Below are 20,999 nucleotides of genomic sequence, written 5' to 3'. Positions count from 1 at the left end.
ATCCATCGAGGTGTGAGGCCAAACCTTGGTAGGCCTAGTAGTAGTAGTCATAGATGGGAGTGAAATTACACTTTCCAATGGCGGACTGGCAAAATGAATGCGGAGAATTGCCAGACACTGAATTTTCGCCTACATTTGGTATACATCAGTCAAATATTACCAGAGTGAAGATTTGAACTTTTGAAGGGTAATTTTCGACCGGCCGATGTTGCTTTTTTTTAGTTTTGATGTTTTATTATGTTGTTTTGGACTTCTCACCGATTTGTTGTGTCAAACTTTCTATTGTTTATTTACTACTTTCGGCCTCCCACTTCGATCCCGAGCCTTCGATCGACTATTCAAGCAACCGTGACACTGCAAGCACCTGTGTGCAAGGGGATATGAAAGTGCTAATTATGTAGAATATATAAGAAACCGCGTACTTGAATAGCTGTAACTTATTCAGGCTATTTCGCTGCTCTGTAAACCCTGTGCCCATGGAACAATCTGTTTCTCCTTTCCCTTCAAATACGTTTTCTAGTGTCGATTAAAATACTCTTTGCAAGTAGAGTCAAAACAAATAAAAAGCCAAATTTTATCTCAACTGTCAGCAAAGGCGAACCAGGTCCAGTTGCTTTTTGACTTGGTCCCGTAGGTCCCCGGGAACTTATCACCCACTTTTTATTCAATTTTAATGACAAATGAAAAATTCTGTGGTTTTGAAAATGTTGGTTAGTTTTAGTCAAGAAATCATCAGAATGCTTCTTAAAATCGCTTTATGTATCGGGTTGTAAGGAATTGAATTTTCTGTCTGTCAGATTATCCGATATATATAAACACGGTCCCTCCACAAAAAAAACCCAAAAAAACGGGAATTGAGGACAATCGGACAAATGTCTATAGTTTTATACAGTTTTACTTTTTACTGCATTTTACAACTTGAAGAAAAGTTATTCAGCCATGCACCTTACCATATCTATGCGGTAACAAAGTTCTAGGCATAATCTTTACTCTTTTTGGCCTATGCGTGATTACGGTAGAACTTTCCTGGGATGTGATGGAGATTACGGAAAATTTCTTCAGTAAAACTCGGGCTTTGTTGTCGTTCAAAAAGGAAGGGAGGGGAAGTGTTGGTTCTCGGATTTGTTATCGAGACAGCAAAGGCAGAGAGATTAGTTTTGGCTAAATTTATTTTCAAACAGGCCATATGATGTCCGGGCCTCAGAACATTCCATTCCTATTATACCTCATTGGCCGGACAAATACATTAGAAATACAGTTTTTGATAGGAAAAACACTGAATATTGTTTCAAAAATGATGGAAACCAAGTACACGATCACTGATTGAAAATGTATTTATGACTGCACGATTTCTACTAAGTGCATGCAGCAAATTGAAAAGTAAGTTGTGGAACTTCAAAAAGAACAATGTGGGAAGCGTCCAAGGTGAGTTTTTGTGATACTTATAGTGTTGGATTTGGAACAGCGACATGAAAACGAAATGGCGGTAAACATATTCCCTCCACTGTGCACTGTGTTGTAAGTTTTCTCCACTTATAGGAGAAAACATTTTGACCAACACAGATATATCTGTGATTTGTCCTATAAAAGACGATTCCTTCATTCATAGTATAACTATGAAAGGATGCCATTGTGTCAACCTCGGTAGGCCTATAACGTCTGAGTTATAGGCTTTGCAACTGAGTCCGAATAATCGAACAGGTGCAAGGTTGGTCACCGAGCACTCCACAGTAAGTGAGCCTACCCACAATTCCCTTGATTTGTTCACTCAGACATTTTTTGCTAAAGGCTTTTTCAATTTTATCAGTTTCTTAACAATTTTAAGTTACAATTTAAGTTCAGGATTATTTGTTAAAACATGTTCCAAAATTATCGATTATGTTTAAAATTGAAGAACAAATTGAATAATAAGTCGATGCTTGTTGTTGCTAAAAATTGTACGTTTGTCAAGGTTAAGTTATCAGCAACTGAGATGGTCTCATCATACCACCTGTCAGACATGCAAATTTCCTTTGTTACGAACATTCAAAAATCAATATCCTTTCTTTTGCCAACACAGATGCAACTTATTCTCTTAGTTTCCTAGAAAATATTGTGTATGGCTGTCAAAAATCTATGTTGACAAAATTACAAAATTACTCTCTCCTCCACGAAAAAGGGGTTGATCTTCTCATTATTCACAGTGAGTAATCAAAAAATTATGATTATCAGAACAATGTTGCCAGAATTTTGAAATATGGACCGAGTTGTTCTGTGTACAGAAGAAATTTGCTTCAGTTCAGTGAGTGATCTCCGTGTGTACAGATCATGGAGAATTGTGGGTAGCCTCACTTACTGTGTGCACTCTGGTATTCCGAAGCAACGGAGTCAGTCACTGACCTTAGTTTATCTGCGCATGTGCACATACACGGTCTATTTCTATTTCATGTGCCTTTGGAGTAGGGCCTACATATTTTTTGACAGAATTTCTGGCAATGCACTGAACATATGAGTTCCACTTTTTCAGAAGATAAATCTTCTTCGCGTTGCGGTAAAGTTTAATTGGGCCATTGATCAAAGAGGTACGGCCCGAATTGTTTTGATCACAATCGTACATATACGACATATGTGACCCCCCAGCAGTAAATTGAGCTAAGCCGATATCCTAATCTTGTACAGTGCCTAAACCAACATTCAGGAATTACACGAAACGGCACTGTGTAAATTTTACATCACTACCATACGTACGTCACTCTAATCAAAAATGGAAAGAACATAGCAGAAAAAAGATGTCACACTTTTTGGAGATTTCTTTATTTCTATTCTCATGAAAGAGAGATGACAGTCGACTCAAAACTTTCTATTGATTCATTTATTCATCATTGCCAATTTAAGTAAATAAAAATGCCTTGGTCATGATTTCTGTCCTTGATTTTTGCGATAAATAAAACTCAATATTATTTACAGTTTATTGTGAATCACACATTATGTAAATAAAACGACATTGAACAATTTAGATGTTCGCACGATGAAAAAATGTTGTCTTGAATGTTATGTTTTTATCACCTTTCACGGAGATCTTCGGAATAAAGTACCGTTTCACATTGCTGATGCGACTCTCAGTTGCGCTGAAAGATTATAAATTTGACACTTCATCGAAGTTATCAACTTTGTTCTGTGTTTATTTTGTGTCACGACCACCCTCTTTTTAAAAATTTACATTTGAACATACTCTCGTCCCTGGGATAGTCTATGCACTGCACTAAAAAAGCAAGCCAAATATAACTATTATTATTAAAAGATTAAATCTGAAAGTGCAAGTATATATATCTGTACCTTGACATTTGATAAAGGTTCAGAATTCTCTCCTGTTCGGCGGATCTTAGTTTCTTGTAAATACTCAAGCTCCTATATGTCACAAAGTACCGCCGGGGTTCACACAGGCAAGTGTCTACCGCGATTGTTTTGCTTTCAAACGAGGTGGAGACGCTGTACTGAATTCCTCAATCCTAACATCAGCATATCACTTCAAAGCGATAATAAAATCACCAAACCTTCATAAATGATCAAACGGACTGGACGCACAAAAAGTGACGGAAACGACATCGAAAGTTACCCTTCAAGTTGCCTTGGTGACGCCAGAGATAAAAGCAATGATTGTGCGTTCGCATGTATTATCCACAATTAAGAAGGAATGTTGCGGCCATATAATATAACTTAATCCAAATCTCACAAAACGCAAAAAATGGACACATTATTAATTTTCGGGATATTCAGTTTGAGTAAGGGTGCATGGCTAGTGATACAATAATCAGTGCACTTTGGTAAAGGCTACTCAACAAAAATTACAATAACTGAATAAATAAACACGTGATAGAGAAATACTTTCTTTGTTCGATAGCGTTGATTCCGAAGCGCTATAGTTTCTATTGAGGACAGGTACTGGTCTCAGCACAAGGTGAAATAACATACATGAGCGGCATGTACGTCGACATCAAGAGAAGTCGATACATGATATACGTTGCACTTGCTGCGGAGTACTTTAGACAGATCAAACCTCTATTATCTGAGCATTATTTGACCGTTACTAAGTGATCTACAATATTAGATTGAAGGCACTGTTCATGCAAAAATTGCGCAATTGAGACGTGCTAGAAATTACAGCTTCTTGTACATCAATACTTGACCGAGATGGATGGCCCGGGTGAAGCTGACTTCATCTTTATATTCTATGATCCAACAATAACATTAAACATTACTTGAGGTCGTGCGTCTTTCATATTTGTGATAACTTGTAATTTTTAAAATGCAAGAAAAGAAAGAAAGGAAACGAAAACATAAAAATGTAAACGTCTCATAAACATTCCCTGTGAACAATAGATGGACCAGACTCGTCGTAATCCTGCTTACTGACCCACATCTCTTGAAAGGTGGTCAGTGAAGCCAAGAGGGCGCCACCCATCCAGACGGAGTACTTGCGTTCCGGTGGCGCTACCACCTTAACCTTTATTGAGCTCGGTACCAAAGCCGTCATTTCCCGGAGAAGCCTGTCGGCAATGCCGGGATACATGGTAGTGCCACCCGATAGTAACACGTTGCTGTACAGGTCGCTTCTAATGTCCATGTCACATTTCATGATGCTGCTGTATAAAATATCGTGAATGCCGGCGCTTTCCATTCCTGTGTTGATAAAAAGTTTCCAATATTATGCTAAACATTCAACTGGCCTACTGAAAAAAGCGATCTGTGACCTAATACGGTGTACAAAACTAGAATATTTCCCTAATATTAACATGAAGAACGCCAATATCCTTATTATCCTATTATAAATATGGGACATTAAGGAAGCTAGAGATTTTTTTAATTTTGTCTAACAGTTTAACAACATGATTAATCTTATACATGGGGCGCGCCAATATGTATTGCAGTACAGCAGGTAGTTCTATCATTAAAATTAATGTCAAAATACAATCTTCCTCACACATCTTTTCCTTGGACTGCTTACTCCGTCGACCCGGAGAAGAGAAGGGTGGTGAGACATTGAAAATTGTCACATTATAATAGTTTTCTTACCCACAGGCGAGTGGAGTGTTCAGTGTATAGTGTGACGCACAGACCCTTGTTTTTCTCGAGGGTCTATTATGTGTAACGTAAAAGAAAGACACTTTATGTGCCTGTGTTCTTACCGATCAACGAAGGCCGGAATAGAACCTCCGGAGTTCGGAACCTCTCGCTGCCAATGGTCACAACGACCCCGTCTGGTAGCTCGTAATTTTCCTCCAGTGATGAACTGTGAGTGGCGACATGCATTTCTCTCTCAAAGTCCAATGCCACATAACAGAGCTTTTCCTTCATGTCCCGTACTATTTCCCTCTCAGCTGAAAGAAAACACATGAAAGATTGTCCAAAGGAAAGAGAAAAAAAGCAAGTGCTGCGATGTGCACGTGGGAAGCATATTCAAATATACTATTTTGGTAACGGTTACTCTGGTTCTTTCATTCTATCCGTCCTAACACTCGTTTGCGTATTTTGTGGATTTTAAAGCAACCTTGAGACAAGAAATTTAACAGAACCATTTTCACGCGTCAAGTATACATTTTTTGTGTGTATAATGTGCGTGCCAATAATGCACGTCATAAGAAAGTTGTAATGGACTAACAAGTCGTTGTAAAGTTACAGCCCCTTTCCAAGAGCAGCCTTATCAGGTGGTGGGTGAGATCCCGTCCAGCCAAGTTAATTCTCTTTATGGCCGCAGGAATGACATAGCCTTCGAATACGGGCACCACGTGCGTCACACCATCACCGCTGTCCAGCACGATACCAGTGGTTCGACCCGAGGAGTACAGGGACAGGACTGCTTGGATGGAGATGTACATGGCCGGCGTGTTGAAAGTCTCGAACATTATCTGTGATGAAGAAGAAAGCAAGTTTGTCAAATACAGTTTTTTTATCCTTCTTCTAAATTTATGTTGAAATGCCCGGTTAAATATTTCAAAAGTCTGTCATCAGAAGACCGTAATGTCCAAAGTTATTGATCACAATTGAAATTAAGCGCGGTCTAGGATTAATTTATTAACAATCATTTTCACAAAGCATCGTTTTCATGAGGCTAATGCTTTGCATTTCAATATGCATCGGGGATGAAGAAGAACAATTACCTGTTTTCTCCATTGGAAATAACGAAGATATTATCAAAAGTTAAAGCATTTGTCTTTGTAGGTTCTCGAATTATTTTGCAGAGCTAACTAGGACAGGCATTATGACATTATATAGCGTCTGAGGCAGAGGCGATTTTGTTGGTAAACGATGTTGTGAAAGTCAATGACTATACGCAGTAAAATAACTGAATTATACTGAATATTTTAGGGATTGTCACATTCAATGTTTGAGTGAAGTTACTATGCAAAGTTCAGGCATCGATCCTCCCTAATCCAAATATGAGTCGGTCCATTAATCGACGGGACTGGTTCAACTAATCAAATCACTGTTAAACAAACCAATCGATTACAAGCTGACCTGTCTTGCTCAATTTACCTCGGTCATTTTCTCTCTATTGGCTTTCGGATTCATCGGCGCTTCCGTTAGCAGCACCGGCTGTTCCTCGGGAGCTACGCGCAGTTCGTTGTAGAATGTGTGATGCCAGATCTTTTCCATATCGTCCCAGTTGGTTACGATACCGTGTTCCAGAGGGTAACTCAGAGTGAGGATTCCTCTCTTACTCTGTGCTTCATCGCCAATGTAGTTATCCTTTTGAGATATTCCTACCATGGCCATCTTCAAGAGAAAGTACAGTCAACAATGAAAATCTTGACAATGATATATGACCTTGGCCATAGAATCACATGGCAATTTCATAGTTAACTTTGTGTATATTCAAATTAGCCTGCCGTCCAACTATGTAGCATCGTCTGACTGTTTGCAAAGTTAAATATCGGACTATACCGACACTAAAGAGATTCCACCTCATTGCAGAATGGAGCCCTCTTCGTTGGCGTAAATTTTACTGCAGAGCCAGTTGGCTCTTTACACCCACCTCTTGTGTAGCAGTAGTAGAGTTTTTTGATGAAAGTTTGGTAATTCGAGGTGTAACTACAAGTGGATGTTTACTTTGTTTACCGCAGTGTAATGCCAGATCGTGATTGCTTAATTGACATCTAAAACAATGTGCATGTATGTATGTATGTATGTATGTATGTATGTATGTATGTATGTATGTATGTATGTATGTATGTATGTATGTATGTATGTATGTATGTATAGTATGTATGTATGTATGTATGTATGTATGTATGTATGTATGTATGTATGTATGTATGATGTATGTATGTATGTATGTTATGTATGGTATGTATGTATGTATGTATGTATGTATGTGTGTGTATGTATGTATGTATGTATGTGTTTGTGTGTGTATGTATGTATGTGTATGCATGCATCCGTGCATGTTTGGCTCTCTCTCTCTCTCTCTCTCTCTCTCTCTCTCTCTCTCTCTCTCTCTCTCTCTCTCTCTCTCCAAATTGATTGTACATTTGCGAAAATTTACGTTGTGTACAGGGGTTCTTGGAGGAATACAGTCATTCTAATGCGTAACTTAGAGTGTTAAGTGTAATATTTTGCTATTGAAAGAAGCTATTAAAACATCAACCTTCAAGTCTGTGAGTGCGTGATGATTTAGGGCCGAGATAGAATACCTGGCAAAAGCTGAAAAGCTGGGTATCAGAAGTTAAGGTGTGTGTGGCAGTAACGCAAGAGAGAATGGTTTTTACCACCAGACATGGATTACTTTACTTCAGTAAAGTGCGTCTTGCTCTCTGTCTTAGCGTTTGAGAGGAAACTTGAAATGATTGTGCACACTATGAGAGATTGACATCATGAAACACGTTTAGGTCATTGCCTTCTAGTGAAAGATTCAGTCGTCGTCGTTAATCGACGTGTTAATGAACCCAACAAACACCAACTTGACACAGAGTAAGGTTTGCATGTCCCGTCTTTTGGTTGAGGGATTGCATGAAACTGTGCATGTGACCCGGAAGTACATATTATGTATGTTTTTTTAACAATTTTTTCGTCTCACCTAATACGACATGTTGACAGGAAAAAAATTGACTTTTACCTTATGCTTTGGTCTTCCGACGACGGCCGGGAACACGGAGCGGGGAGCGTCGTCACCGGCGAAGCCAGCTTTACACATGCCAGAGCCGTTGTCGATAACCAGAGCGGGAATCTCGTCGTCAAACATGGTTTCAAGGTAATGAAATTTTCAACTGAAATGCGCACGAGCCTGCCAAATAAAGAGAATTAGCGCATTTTTCTAAAAGACGATCAGTGCACAGTGAGTGTGGATACTAAATAGGAATGGTATTATAAAGAAATTGTCGGTTATCCGAAGCAATAGAGACCTGCGAAAATGGGGCGAAAACACCCACAATCGAATATCTACCTGTAAATTACCTGCAGTCAGTGTCATGCTACTTACCTACGTATGTCGGTTTCAGTAATTTTTCGATCGTCATTGACCGGCCAAGCAAGAATCATACGATCTCCTACTCCAATATATTCATGGGCATTTTACGCCGGCGAGATCACCAACACTGACATACACCCGGTAATGACTCGTCAATAAGGACTTTTTATGGTTTTATCAAGGTTACGTAACGGTTCACCGGTGTGTTGACATGTTAGAACAAATACAATATATGTGCGGTTCCGATACGTAGGCCACGTATTTTCGCGCCGCTTATTCAAAAGGGTTATTGCACAGCACGAAATGTTCTGCTTCTTCTAAACATGACAACATTACATTTTAATCGTCGAGAAAAAAAATCGCGGACAACTGAGGAAAATGCAAGACAAAAATATATCATTCTGAAAGGAGCGTTATCGAATCACATATTTCTATCGGTCTTACACTGGCAAACACGTACTTCGCCGTCTGAATTATATCACATTTTTCTGTGTCTATCTTGATTTCAGATCTGGAGCGCACATATTTTATTTAAATTTGCTACATTGCTTCAGTTTCCACGGTTTTGACACTGGATTTCCTCTTGTTTCACAAACATCAGTTCACAAGCTTCTTGTACAATCGTACACTGTAGCAGCGCTTACCGTAAAGTCCCGTTGGCCTTTCCCGTTGACCTCTAATATCTCAATACCTGATAAGAATATTAGACGATGATTTGAATATTATCGCCAGACATCGATGGACTCTGTTCCTGACAAAACATAATTCTCTTGATTTCTGATTGGTTCGCAGGAGGGGGGGAATTATCATATGAAGCAGAACCACATAAAATTATGATTTATGAATCTCCCCTTTTCATCTGCCTTTCCTTCGAGGTATACTGTAAAGACATTGAACTGATTACATCGGCTTACGACTGTAGGTAACACCGTATTCGTGGCCTTTGACCCAGTTCAACTGGAACACACCCTGTCTCGCACACATAAAATGATGAAAAACATTGATAATACTCTTCTAGTTAGAACTTAAACGTCACGATCACATGTGATACATTTTTACACTGCACAATTTATTTTTACTGAAAATGAAGGAACAGAAGTAAAAAAAATGAGTCACATCCATAGTTTTCAAGGTTTTTTTTAGATAGAATGTGAAATATGAAATGCCTATAGCGCATACAGCTATACACAGCCATGTCCAAGTAGTTCTTCAAAATTCCAAGGTTCTCGATATCATCTGTTACGCAAGAGCTCTTTCGCGGAAATTGTACATAAGTTGTCACACGTGACCTGTGCGAGCAAAACAAGAATTGCCACAATGAATAAGTATGAGTTAATACTTGTGCCAAGTCAAAAATGTATTATTTTGGCTCTAGGGCTTATGGACTCTTTCTGTTCTCTCTGGCATAATCTGATGAAAATAAGTCCCCTTTCGTATGCTGTATCTCAAGGAATGCAAAAACATCACAAAATATAACAAGATTTTTTAAATTGCTGTCAAAAATTTAAGTCATGCCCATGGTTTCAACATGAAATTCCAGAACAACATCACATTCTCTGCGTAAACACCAATTTGACAATACCAGGGTATATACAGATCCTTCAGTTCCAATGTTGTGAATATCACTGACAATTGTTTTTTTCCAAGTCTGGGGATCAAGTGAAGTGTACTGTACAGTATACTATTTGCCAAAGTAATAACGATATCGAACTGGAAGTAGGCATCCCTTCATAAACAACTTCATTAGCCATGGATGTTTATTAGGGCAAAGACCCTCCGTCAAAACAGCGTGCAATCCGTGCGGACCCGGCGATGTTCAAATGTTAAACTCTCTGTGTTTCATCTATTCGCTCAAAGTATATTCTGTTCATTAACCTTTTACAACTTGACTGCATACACTTTATTGTACATGACCCTCAGACGAGAAAACTGGAGAAAAAAAAAACTCCATCACGATTGGCTCTTCATAGCTCAAAGTCATTTGAAGGGATCTGAACTGAATGTAAATCTGATGCTAACATTAGTGTGATTTCTGATTCGCTGACTCTCAAATTAGGCTTTACCCCTCGCAAACACTGAAGAAAAACGCCTTCCCGCCAAAGAACCATTTTCAGTGCGTTTTTGAAAATATTTTTGACGTACAGCTTAGTTGGCTATGACTCAGTTCATTTTTTTATTCTCAGGCAGATAGCCAAATTGTATACTATGACTATGGCGTCATTCTAGCAACAATAACATATGCAAATGACAAAATAACTGTTGTGCACAAGAAGAAAGAATACCATCGCTGAAGCTATGTAGTCGTACATTACTTGGCGGAATGTGGGTCTATGTGCAAATTTCTTTATTTCTAGGGACACTATCTGTCAGTTTTTATGGTATCTTGATCATTTTTGTGTAGGAAATATGCACATTGTCTTCTTTTTCTTCACTCTGAATTTTTTTGAAATACTGAGTATTAATCACGCAAACACAAAGGATGTTGTGCAACCTTCGATATTGTTTTTGACTATAATACAGTTGTCAATGATAACAGTGGATAGGTAACGCCAACCTTAGTCATGATCACCAGTTCGCGAGATAACTAATTTGAGAATGGTGGGGGAAAGTATGCCTTAAAAATGTGATGATGTTACGACCACATCGTTCATGTTCATGTTCACAACACTCTACTCATGTTCTTTGTAAGCTTTGGATGACGTACCGCAGCACGACTCACGTTTTGACCTTACAACATATCCCTAAAAAGGAAACATTGTTGGCGGATCAATTGACTTGAATTAATCAATAATCTTGAACGATTACCCGAACTTTTTTTGTAAATCTTTGCCATATAAGGACTGCGACTGGTCTTGACAACGGCTCGTTGTGAATATGACAGAAATACAGAAGATCGTACAACGGGCGTATTTAATCAGTCGCTCTGTTGTACGCATAAACATCATCTGATCTGAAGAGAATAGAGCTTAGTATCTCTCTCTGATCAATCGAAGAAATGTAAGCGCTCTTTATAACTTTATTAGTAGAAAAGTTCCTGAAATCATCTACGTTCGTTAGTATGATTTATTTTTGTTTTAAAGGGGCAAAAATGTTAAGTTGATGGGATCGTCTGTTGATGTTATTCTACAGTCATCTGTTGTGCACTTTTAATGACTTATACTTTTCTCTTTGTCTTCAATTTTCGACCATAAGCTGCCTCGATACCCATATTTTAGTGCGTTTAACGATTTTGCCTCCAAAAATAATGAGTTTATTATTGTTTAATCATAAAATGTTATTATGTTTCTCATAGTACATATATCATATCATACAAAGACAAAATTAGAGGGCGCTCCGAAGAGTGAACAACGTGCTGTATCTTCTCTCAAAAAATTCTCCATTTTTACTTCTACAGACAGTATTTATCACTATCAGTACCAGCATCGGTATAAACACTTCAAGACTCCTTTCAGGTGACTTTTAATACAAGTTTTTTATTATATCGGACACTGGAAGACAAGTTTATTTGTGTGTGTTGACTCTGACTCAGTCTCCGGTCTGCGTGTCAAGCTGTCTTTTGTACTACGCCATTGTTCTCCTTCTGGTTCTGAACATTGTCGATAATGGCAGCAAAGTCCACGAGTTCAGTCGACGTCTCGGAGATCGAAACTGCTCTGAAACAAGCTTTCATCGCAGAAATCTTAGAACTGAACATCCAAGAGCTGAAAAATTTCAGTAAATGGCCATATGTTAAGAGAATGGAAGAAAAAATGCAAAATCTATTGCCTAGGCTCTCGCTCGACGAAATCAAATCTAAATGCCACTACATTGGGAATGCGCTCAACAACCGCGCGAAGAGTCGACTAGATGATCTTGAACAAGAAACACTCGTTAAACAGGTCAACGATACTCAGTCAATTTCAACGTTGCCTGCTACAAATAATACCCGTAATAAAAAGACCACAAAGACTGCGAAGCGCAAAGATACCAATCAAACTACAAATCAAGCCAAAGATTCAGAACCTGCTGCTTTATGCACTCCCAATTGTAAACACGGCCGAAAAAACGAAAATGAAATGGTAAGATGCAGTCTGTGTTTTATTTGGTATCACTTGGAGTGTGTAAATACTACTGATGAGGAAACACAAAGATATTTCTGGCCGTGCCCTGACTGCCGACTCTTGACAAATGTGGTAAGGGATGTAAAAAGTACTGTTGATCAAATGATTAATGATCAATCCAAAATTCGCGTTGAATTATCAGCACTTCAAGCGGTTAATACAGATCTGATTTCCCAACTTACTTTAAAAACAACTGAGAATGAACGTTTGCAAGTGAAATGCCATGATTTGGAAAGTGAGTGTGCAGTACTGATACGACAACTTGAAGAGTTGCGCAAGACGCAACACACGGTCTATGAAACTAATGTTGCGACCCCCGGTCAACCTTCGCAGCATTCAGGTTGTGAATCTATGAATACCAACCAGTCACCTTCCACACGGCCACCTGTACCAGGTCCACCACCAACTGAAAAATCCAATGATCAGCATAACAATGACATGAAGATTTTGTTCATTGGAGACTCTTTACTACGCAATTTTTCGAGAAAATCTAGTGAACTTGTTGTAAAGACCCTGCCAGGTGCTACAATTTCGCATCTGTCGCACTTTATCGCTACTGAATATTCATGTGAGAATCCATTTAAGGAGATCTTTCTTGAAATTGGCGGGAACGATTGCAGCTCCACCAGTAAATCTAAGGAAGCAGTTCTAGATGACTACAGCCAACTACTTGAGCAAGCAAAGAAGATGACCACAGGTAACATTACAGTCCTTAATATCTGCCCTAGGATAGACCCGTCTGATCCTGACTTGTTACCGAAAATTGACCAAATTAATCGCGAATTGGCTATCAAGTGCAGGGATGCTGATTCTCGTGTTGTATTTGTTGACAACGATGCACAATTTCGATTACGCGATGGCTCAGTCGACCCGTCTTTACTCCTTCGTGACGGAGTCCATTTAACCTTTACTGGCTGTGACAAACTACTTGAAAACACAAAGCTTACCAACTACTGTTATACGAAAAGAAAGACGCGAGTCCAACGGTCAGTAAATGTGTATAGGCGTCTCGAAACTATGAACATGAACTTGAATCCTCGGCATTTTGATAACCGTGGTCGTCGAAACCAGTTGAACCGCCAACCAGCTGTGAGATGTTACTACTGTGGTGAAACTGGGCACATCCAAAGAGTATGCAGGCATGGTTCAGCATTGCAGTGTTGGACATGTGGTGACTGGGGACACAAGGCACAGCACTGCAACCGCATGTATTCTCGAAGTCATTAGATCGCAGGCGAGGAAGATAATGCCGTACGCACTGATTCTGACACCATGATAGCAAGTAAATCGGTCAACAAAGGACTGAGGTTTGGCTACTGGAACATTCAGCATTTATCGAATAAATTAGATCAGATTGCTTATTACATTAACGTTGATGCAAGAATAACCACCGATGTATTGTTTTTAGCAGAAACATTTCTTACTTCAGCTGTTTTAACAGACACTTTCACTTTTCCGGGGCTTGTATGTGAAAGAAAAGATAGAGTTGGAAAAGGAGGTGGTGGTTTATTAGCGTATATTCGACACAATATTATTTACACGAGAAGATATGATTTAGAATCTGACAATTTAGAGATTATGTGGTTAGAAATTAAACCCCCAAAATGTAGTTCTTTTTTAATTGCTGGTGTATACAGACCTCCAAACATTTCTCGTGATGTTGATGTACAGATTGAATTGAATTTGGAAAAAGGTTTTTACACGGGCAAAGAGCTTATTATCTTAGGTGATTTCAATGTTGATTTGTCTGCTCCTGATGGTCAAAATCATTATATTTATCAGTCCCTACGTAATATGAATTTGGATCAAATAATCTCCGAAACAACAAGGCCTGTTTCGAAAACTTGTATTGATCACATCTATGTCTCTAACAATGAAAATATCGCTAACGTTCAAATTCCTGGGATTGGTATGTCTGATCACTACCCCATTATTTGCGTCCGCAAAAAGAACTCAAATTTTACACGTGTTTCCTCTCATTTCGCTCACTGACGCATTTTAAACAAGACTCTTTTCTTGATGACTTAGCTCATGCGCCATGGTTTTTAATTAATCTCACGAGTAATGTAAATGTTGCTACCAGACTTTGGGTTACTATTTTCAATAAGATTTGTGATATACATGCTCCTTATATTGAAAAGCGTGTGAAACATAGAAAACAGCCAGCATGGATGAATCAGTACATTTTGAATGCTATGCATGAGAGGGATGCTTTGTTAAATCAAGCTAAAGGGGACATTACTAAACTTGGTCTTTATAGACTTGCTAGAAATAAAGTAGTTCATTTGATCGACAAAGCTAAAAAGGACTACTTTATCAAAGAGCTTAATGATAATGGTTCAAATTGTAAAGCAGTGTGGAATATTTATAATAATATCACGAAACCCAGGGAACAAAAACACACTCCGATGGAGGTTAATGGCACTCTTGTTACTGATTCCACTGTGCTTGCTTATGCTTTCAACAATTATTTTCCTAGCATTCCTAAAAAACTCAACGTTTCTGTCGATGACAATCCCGACTTTTCTTTCTTGACGGAGTATCTCGATGAGAAACTTGACGGATCTTCATTCGCAATTCCTACTCTTTCTGTTGACTTTGTAAAGAAAGCTTTATCAGATTGTAAATCTACGGGCACCGATAATGTAAGCGCAAAACTACTGCGCATAGGTGCTTCGGTAATTTCAGATTCGTTGACAAAGGTGTTAAATTTAAGTATTGACAGTGCAGTCGTCCCTGATATTTTAAAATGTGCAAGAGTTGTTCCTATTTATAAAGGTTCTGGCTGTGTCACCGAAATGTCCAACTATAGACCGATTTCAATTTTACCTGCTATTTCTAAAGTTATTGAAAGACATGTACATTGTAGCTTTTATGAGTTTTTGTCTAGTAAGGATTTACTTCATAAGACACAATCTGGATTTAGAAGACACCATTCCTGTCAAACAGCTTTATTAAGAATGTGTGATGAACTGTTAGAAAATATTGACAATGGTCAAATTTCTGGTATTCTATTTTGGATTTGTCAAAAGCATTTGATCTAGTTAATCACCAAACCCTTCTTAAAAAGTTATCTTTATATGGACTAGAAATTAATGGGTTAAACTGGTTTAAATCGTTTTTATCAAATCGTTCTCAAGTAGTTACTTACATGGGTAAAATTTCGAATATTCAAAAGGTGACTGTAGGTGTGCCTCAGGGATCATTGTTGGGACCACTACTATTTACTATTTTTATCAATGATTTACCATTTACTTTGCATAATTCACAACTTGATATGTACGCTGATGACCAGACCCTTCTTACCTCTGGTATTTCTGTTCCGCATGTTAATGAATCCCTTCAAAATGATGTACTGTCGTCAAATAACTGGATTCGTAGTAATGGAATGATCATAAATGAGGGCAAAACGAAAGCCATGTTAGTCGGATCTCGTCAAAAAATAAAAGACGCTAATATTTCTGGTGAACAATTAGACATCTCTATTAATGACAAACAAATTTCATGTGTCTCCTCTGAAAAGATACTAGGACTAACATTAGACAGTTTTATTTCTTGGGACAAACATATTGATAATTTGTGTCTTACTTTGAGTCGGAGAGTTGGTTTACTTAGGCGCCTGTGTAATTTTATTCCTTTGCACCTTAGAAAAGTTTTATATTACGGTTTGATTCAATCTGCCATTGATTATTGCTCTATTGTTTGGGGAAATACGACTTCTAAAAATATAGATAAGGTTTATAAAATGCAGAAGCGTGCCTTAAGAGTGATACTTAATGCTGATTTTGATACCCCAACTGAAGTACTTTTTGAAAGGTTCAATGTGCTATCTGTTAGACAACGCATTTTTTACTTTACCTGTATCATGGTGTACAAATGTTTCAGCAATACTGCTCCAAGTTATCTTATCGAAAAATTGTTACGCTGAATGACGTTCATGCTTATCAAACACGAGGAGCCTCAACTTGTAAATTATTACTGCCTCGATTTCGTACTGAAACGGGTCAAAGGACTTTTGCCATGCGTGCAGCTCGAGCTTGGAATTCTCTGCCTGATGTGGTTAGATGCAGTACGAACATGAATAATTTCAAATCCCAGTTGAACTCTTACATCAGAGACAATGTAAACAGATAGACTATTCGCATTTTAGCAGTTTTTTATGTATGTTTCTACCTGTAGTCACTGCTCTTACATTTTACTTGTACTGATTTTATTTTTTATTTGATTTTTTTATAGTTATTTTCACGTTTAAAACTTGAATATTTTATTCTTTATGTCGGACCCCATGGTAGATTACAACCTTATAGGAGTCTTTACCCCTGTTTGAGTATGTAAATGGGAAATCCTTTAATGTGAAATAAATAAATAAATAAATAAAGCTTAAGACGATGTATAATTTAATCGCAGACGTAAATACTATACACTTCAACAAGTCAAATACAATAAGTTTATAAATACACGTGCTCACTGTACAATAATGCACGACTTGCCATCAATAAAAACAGCTGCAGGGAAGAAAAGATAAAAGTTAGTAGATCAAAGAAATAGAATCGGATGACGAACTTAATTAAGCCAGTCCACTTCATTACGAAAAGCAATATCATCAAAAGTACCTAGGATCAACATCCAAGACAATTTGAAGTATTGGTCATCGCACGCACGACCGGAGAAAAGCCAACTTTCGCAACCTGCTGTATAACTACAGATGAAATATATATACAAAAATCTTGTGTGTATTTTAGAGCTGAAAGATGATAAATTTAATTTTCAGTTCAGTATTTGGTCAATAATGTTTATATACCACTTATCAAAATCAACTTTCAAAAGTAAGTCTCAACTTGCACTCATAGAAATATTGTACAAAGTGAAATCCAAGTTGTTGTTTGTACTAAAAATTATAACACGATTGAAGAGTCCTATACAAATCCTTTTAGGTATGGTATTAAATTAATTCTCTATGAATTGGTTATAACTCGTGGTTGAAAACTCGTTATGTCCTTCGTTCAGAAAGGTCGATTGAAGACAAGTAGTCTGTCTGGCGGCATCTTTGCCCAATAGGCCTACAGTCGCCTGGTCCTCTGCTCCTTCGTTGGAAATATAAAAGTCAATCTATGAGTAAGATTGTGTCAAATGATCGCCTCAAAAACATTTTCGGTGAACGATAGAGGGACCGCACTCATCATATTCCTGTTTGCTGATCCACAGCCGTTGAAAGGTAGTCAGCGAAGCCAAGATGGAACCACCGATCCAGACGGAGTATTTGCGTTCTGGTGGTGCAACAATCCGTATCTTCATGCTACCCGGGGCGAGTGACGTCATCTCTTTCTGCATACGGTCGGCGATTCCTGGATACATACTGGTGCCGCCGGATAACACAGTGTTGGCGTAGAGGTCGCGTCTGATGTCCATGTCACATTTCATGATACTCCCGTAAAGTGCCTCGTGTATGCCAGCGTTTTCCATTCCTGTGTAAAGAAATAAATGCGATGAACATGCCAGTGGTGAGCATACAACGAAACAACGAATACAAGTATATTTGTCTGCAAGCGTTGGTTGTGCCCGTAAGTCTGAAGCACAAATAACAAACAAACAAATATGTGATAAAGTAAATTAAAATAAATAAGTAAATAAATAAATGAATATTGTCAACATTCGAAATTAGAAAAGTGTATTTCACGGGGTTTGCATTGTCATTTTGCTACTAATTATAACATTTCAGTAGGTTTATCATTGCTTTCACGAGTTCAGAAATCTTGAAGCCCATTGGTTGGCTAAAACTCATCGTTCCTATTGACTTATTTCCAAACATTCAATCAGTTTGAGAAGTTTCAGACCCCTTAAGTTGATCGAAATACTTACGGTCTACCAATCAAACATAAGCTTCCGAGCCGCTGAACATCGCCAGATTCTCCTTTATAATCCCCCTGGGTCGTTCAATCGTTAAGAAATAAATCATAGAGAATAAACAAATTTTGCGAGTAGGTTGGTTCACTACACTTTGTAACTGAGCTCTAATATGGGTAACTTAATTCTCACCTAACATCGCCGGCTGAAACAAAGCCTCCGGTGTGCGGAACCTCTCGTTGCCAATGGTTACGATGCTCCCGTCTGGTAACTCGTAACTTTTCTCCAGTGACGAGCTTTGGCCAGCAACATCCATCTCCCTCTCAAAATCCAATGCCACGTAACAGAGTTTTTCTTTCATGTCTCTCACAATTTCCCTTTCAGCTATATTTTTGAGCAAAAAGGGATATATTAACATTAAAGTGAGTAGAATGACTTACAAAATAGATGTAACAAAGTTACGAAATCAGTGTACAGAACTAGTGTAAGTTGAAGCATTTAGTTTGACAGACGACACATTATTTATCATGTTCAAAGTACAATGGAACGAGGTCGTTCTGGCCGATTACGAGCTTCTTTTGGACTATGTGTGTAAGTTTCTAGTTGAGCCGGTTTTATTAAAATTCTTCTTTCAGTTCAACGTTAACGATTTCGAGTGTCTATCACAAGGATACATGGTTTTCAAGTGTCTATTATTGGATACATGGTTAAACGAAATAGGACGAAGCGGCAATAGACTAACCTGTTGTTGTGAAACTGTAGCCTCGTTCGCTCAGTATTCTCACGAGATAGTCTGTCAAATCTCGTCCAGCCAAGTCCAGTCTCTGTATGGCGTGCGGCAGAGCGTAGCCTTCGTATATGGGAACTACATGCGTCACGCCATCACCGGTGTCAAGTACAACACCAGTGGTGCGACCCGCTGAATACAGGGACAGGACTGCTTGGATGGAGACGTACATGGCCGGCGTGTTGAAAGTCTCGAACATTATCTGTGAGATTGAAAAGGCACATTAAATAATTGACACAAAAGGTGAAACAACATTGTGCTAGACAAAAAAATGTCCCAACACGTTGTTGCTGTGATTATTTTTCAAAGTAAAATAAGTAGCTGAAACACTTGCAAGGTATAAGGTGAGGCTGCATAAAATTGACAGTCCTGAAGATAATGCGATATGTGGCAAGATGAAAAAGAATTTTGCTGTAGCTCGGTTTTCGGATATTTACGAGGCAGGGTTTGGTCGAGTGCTTTAGGAGGCTGATGTGTGTGTCAGTCGAGTTGCTATCGTTGCTCGTATGAACACATACGACATAATGTTATTGAAATGTTTTGAAATGTTGAAATTTGGTCCTACCTGAGTCATCTTTTCTCTGTTAGCTTTTGGATTCAACGGCGCTTCTGTCAGTAATACTGGGTGTTCTTCTGGAGCGACACGCAGTTCGTTGTAGAATGTGTGATGCCAGATCTTTTCCATGTCATCCCAGTTTGTGACGATTCCGTGTTCGATGGGATATCTCAAGGTGAGGATACCTCTCTTGCTCTGCGCCTCGTCTCCGATGTAGCTGTCCTTGTGTCCCATTCCCGCCATTATAATCTTTAGGAGTGAAAGGAGATGAAAGGAGAAGAAGTTGCATTAAGCTTATAACACTTTACATAGAATATTTTGTACTTGAAACACTGATAATTGTAAAGAAGTGAAGAACTCGACAAATAGGTCCCAGTAACCCATAGTTAGTGGAGGGACTGTGCCCTACAACCACCTGTTCCAAGCATGCGCAATAACTCGAAAACACGGTCAAGAAATGTGGAGTGTGGTATTTGAATTCTACGCACCAAACAACATTGTATTGTAACTATAAGCACGGTCTCTCAACTATAAGCTGTCGAAATCCACGGGTTAAAACTTAAAAAAAAGACTTGATTTAATATACCTACCTGGTGCCGAGGTCTTCCAACAATGGCCGGGAACACGGCACGGGGCGCGTCGTCTCCGGCGAAGCCAGCCTTACACATGCCGGAGCCGTTGTCGACAACTAAAGCGGCAATGTCTTCATCCATCATGTTGCTAGGTTTAAAAGTTTACAGGGATTTGGAGATGAAGCCTATAATGTACAAAAAAGCAAATGTTAAAGAAAGTCTATGAAAACTGAAAGTTAAGAAATATTCAACTCTTGTTTGCTCATCGTAGTGTACATACATAGCAATAGCGATGAACTCTGAGCAACCTGTTACGGGCAAACGTACCTTGACACTATCAAATTCCGATTATTTTGCGCGTTCTTCTCAGTGTTCTGAAGCAACAAGAAACTTTCTCACCTTTATATACCCTGCGATGGTTCTTTCTTATCGATGATGCCAACTTTGAAATACGCACAGCGGTGATTCATCGCTGGTCACCCATGACCTCAAAATTTGCATAACAAACACGTTGCTCTGTTGTGGTCAGCGACAATAGCGATGGCTGCTTTGACAGCTTTGATCTATTCGTAATTGCTGACAAATAAGTTTAATCAGAAGTCAACATAATTTTCATGTGGTATATTAAATCTCTGGCGTCGTAAGGATTGAAGCCAGAATATTTTTCGATGCTTAATCAGTGAAGTGGAGCCCAGTA

At 38.6% G+C, this 20,999-nt stretch overlaps 2 protein-coding genes across 3 annotated transcripts; both read right to left on the bottom strand.

The window, feature by feature from the left end:
• Window positions 1-3,276: 3,276 nt before the first annotated feature.
• LOC139151781 (actin-4-like) lies at window positions 3,277-8,616 on the bottom strand. Its single transcript, XM_070724765.1, has 6 exons — window positions 8,456-8,616; window positions 8,093-8,260; window positions 6,514-6,753; window positions 5,639-5,885; window positions 5,166-5,357; window positions 3,277-4,659 (listed from the first exon to the last, which is right to left on the bottom strand). Exons 2-6 carry the CDS (start codon window positions 8,216-8,218, stop codon window positions 4,334-4,336), a joined length of 1,131 nt encoding a protein of 376 aa, XP_070580866.1. The 5' UTR covers window positions 8,219-8,260; window positions 8,456-8,616; the 3' UTR covers window positions 3,277-4,333.
• An 8,307-nt stretch (window positions 8,617-16,923) lies between these two features.
• Window positions 16,924-20,676, bottom strand: LOC139151779 (actin-1-like). Of its 2 annotated transcripts, none has more exons than XM_070724763.1 (6): window positions 20,630-20,676; window positions 20,321-20,487; window positions 19,740-19,979; window positions 19,130-19,376; window positions 18,580-18,771; window positions 16,924-18,008 (listed from the first exon to the last, which is right to left on the bottom strand). In XM_070724763.1, the coding sequence occupies exons 2-6, from the start codon at window positions 20,444-20,446 to the stop codon at window positions 17,683-17,685; spliced, it is 1,131 nt and encodes a 376-aa protein (XP_070580864.1). In that variant the 5' UTR covers window positions 20,447-20,487; window positions 20,630-20,676; the 3' UTR covers window positions 16,924-17,682. The 2 variants fall into 2 exon arrangements, with proteins under 2 accessions (XP_070580864.1, XP_070580865.1); XM_070724764.1 differs by having other exon boundaries at window positions 20,321-20,450; window positions 20,630-20,669.
• Between the last annotated feature and the right edge of the window lie 323 nt (window positions 20,677-20,999).

The sequence above is a fragment of the Ptychodera flava genome, chromosome 15 (genome assembly GCF_041260155.1).
Source record: "Ptychodera flava strain L36383 chromosome 15, AS_Pfla_20210202, whole genome shotgun sequence".
NCBI classification, from domain to species: domain Eukaryota; kingdom Metazoa; phylum Hemichordata; class Enteropneusta; family Ptychoderidae; genus Ptychodera; species Ptychodera flava.
The sequence above is the reverse complement of the archived record's forward strand: the minus strand, read 5'-3'. Positions and strand labels throughout refer to the sequence as shown.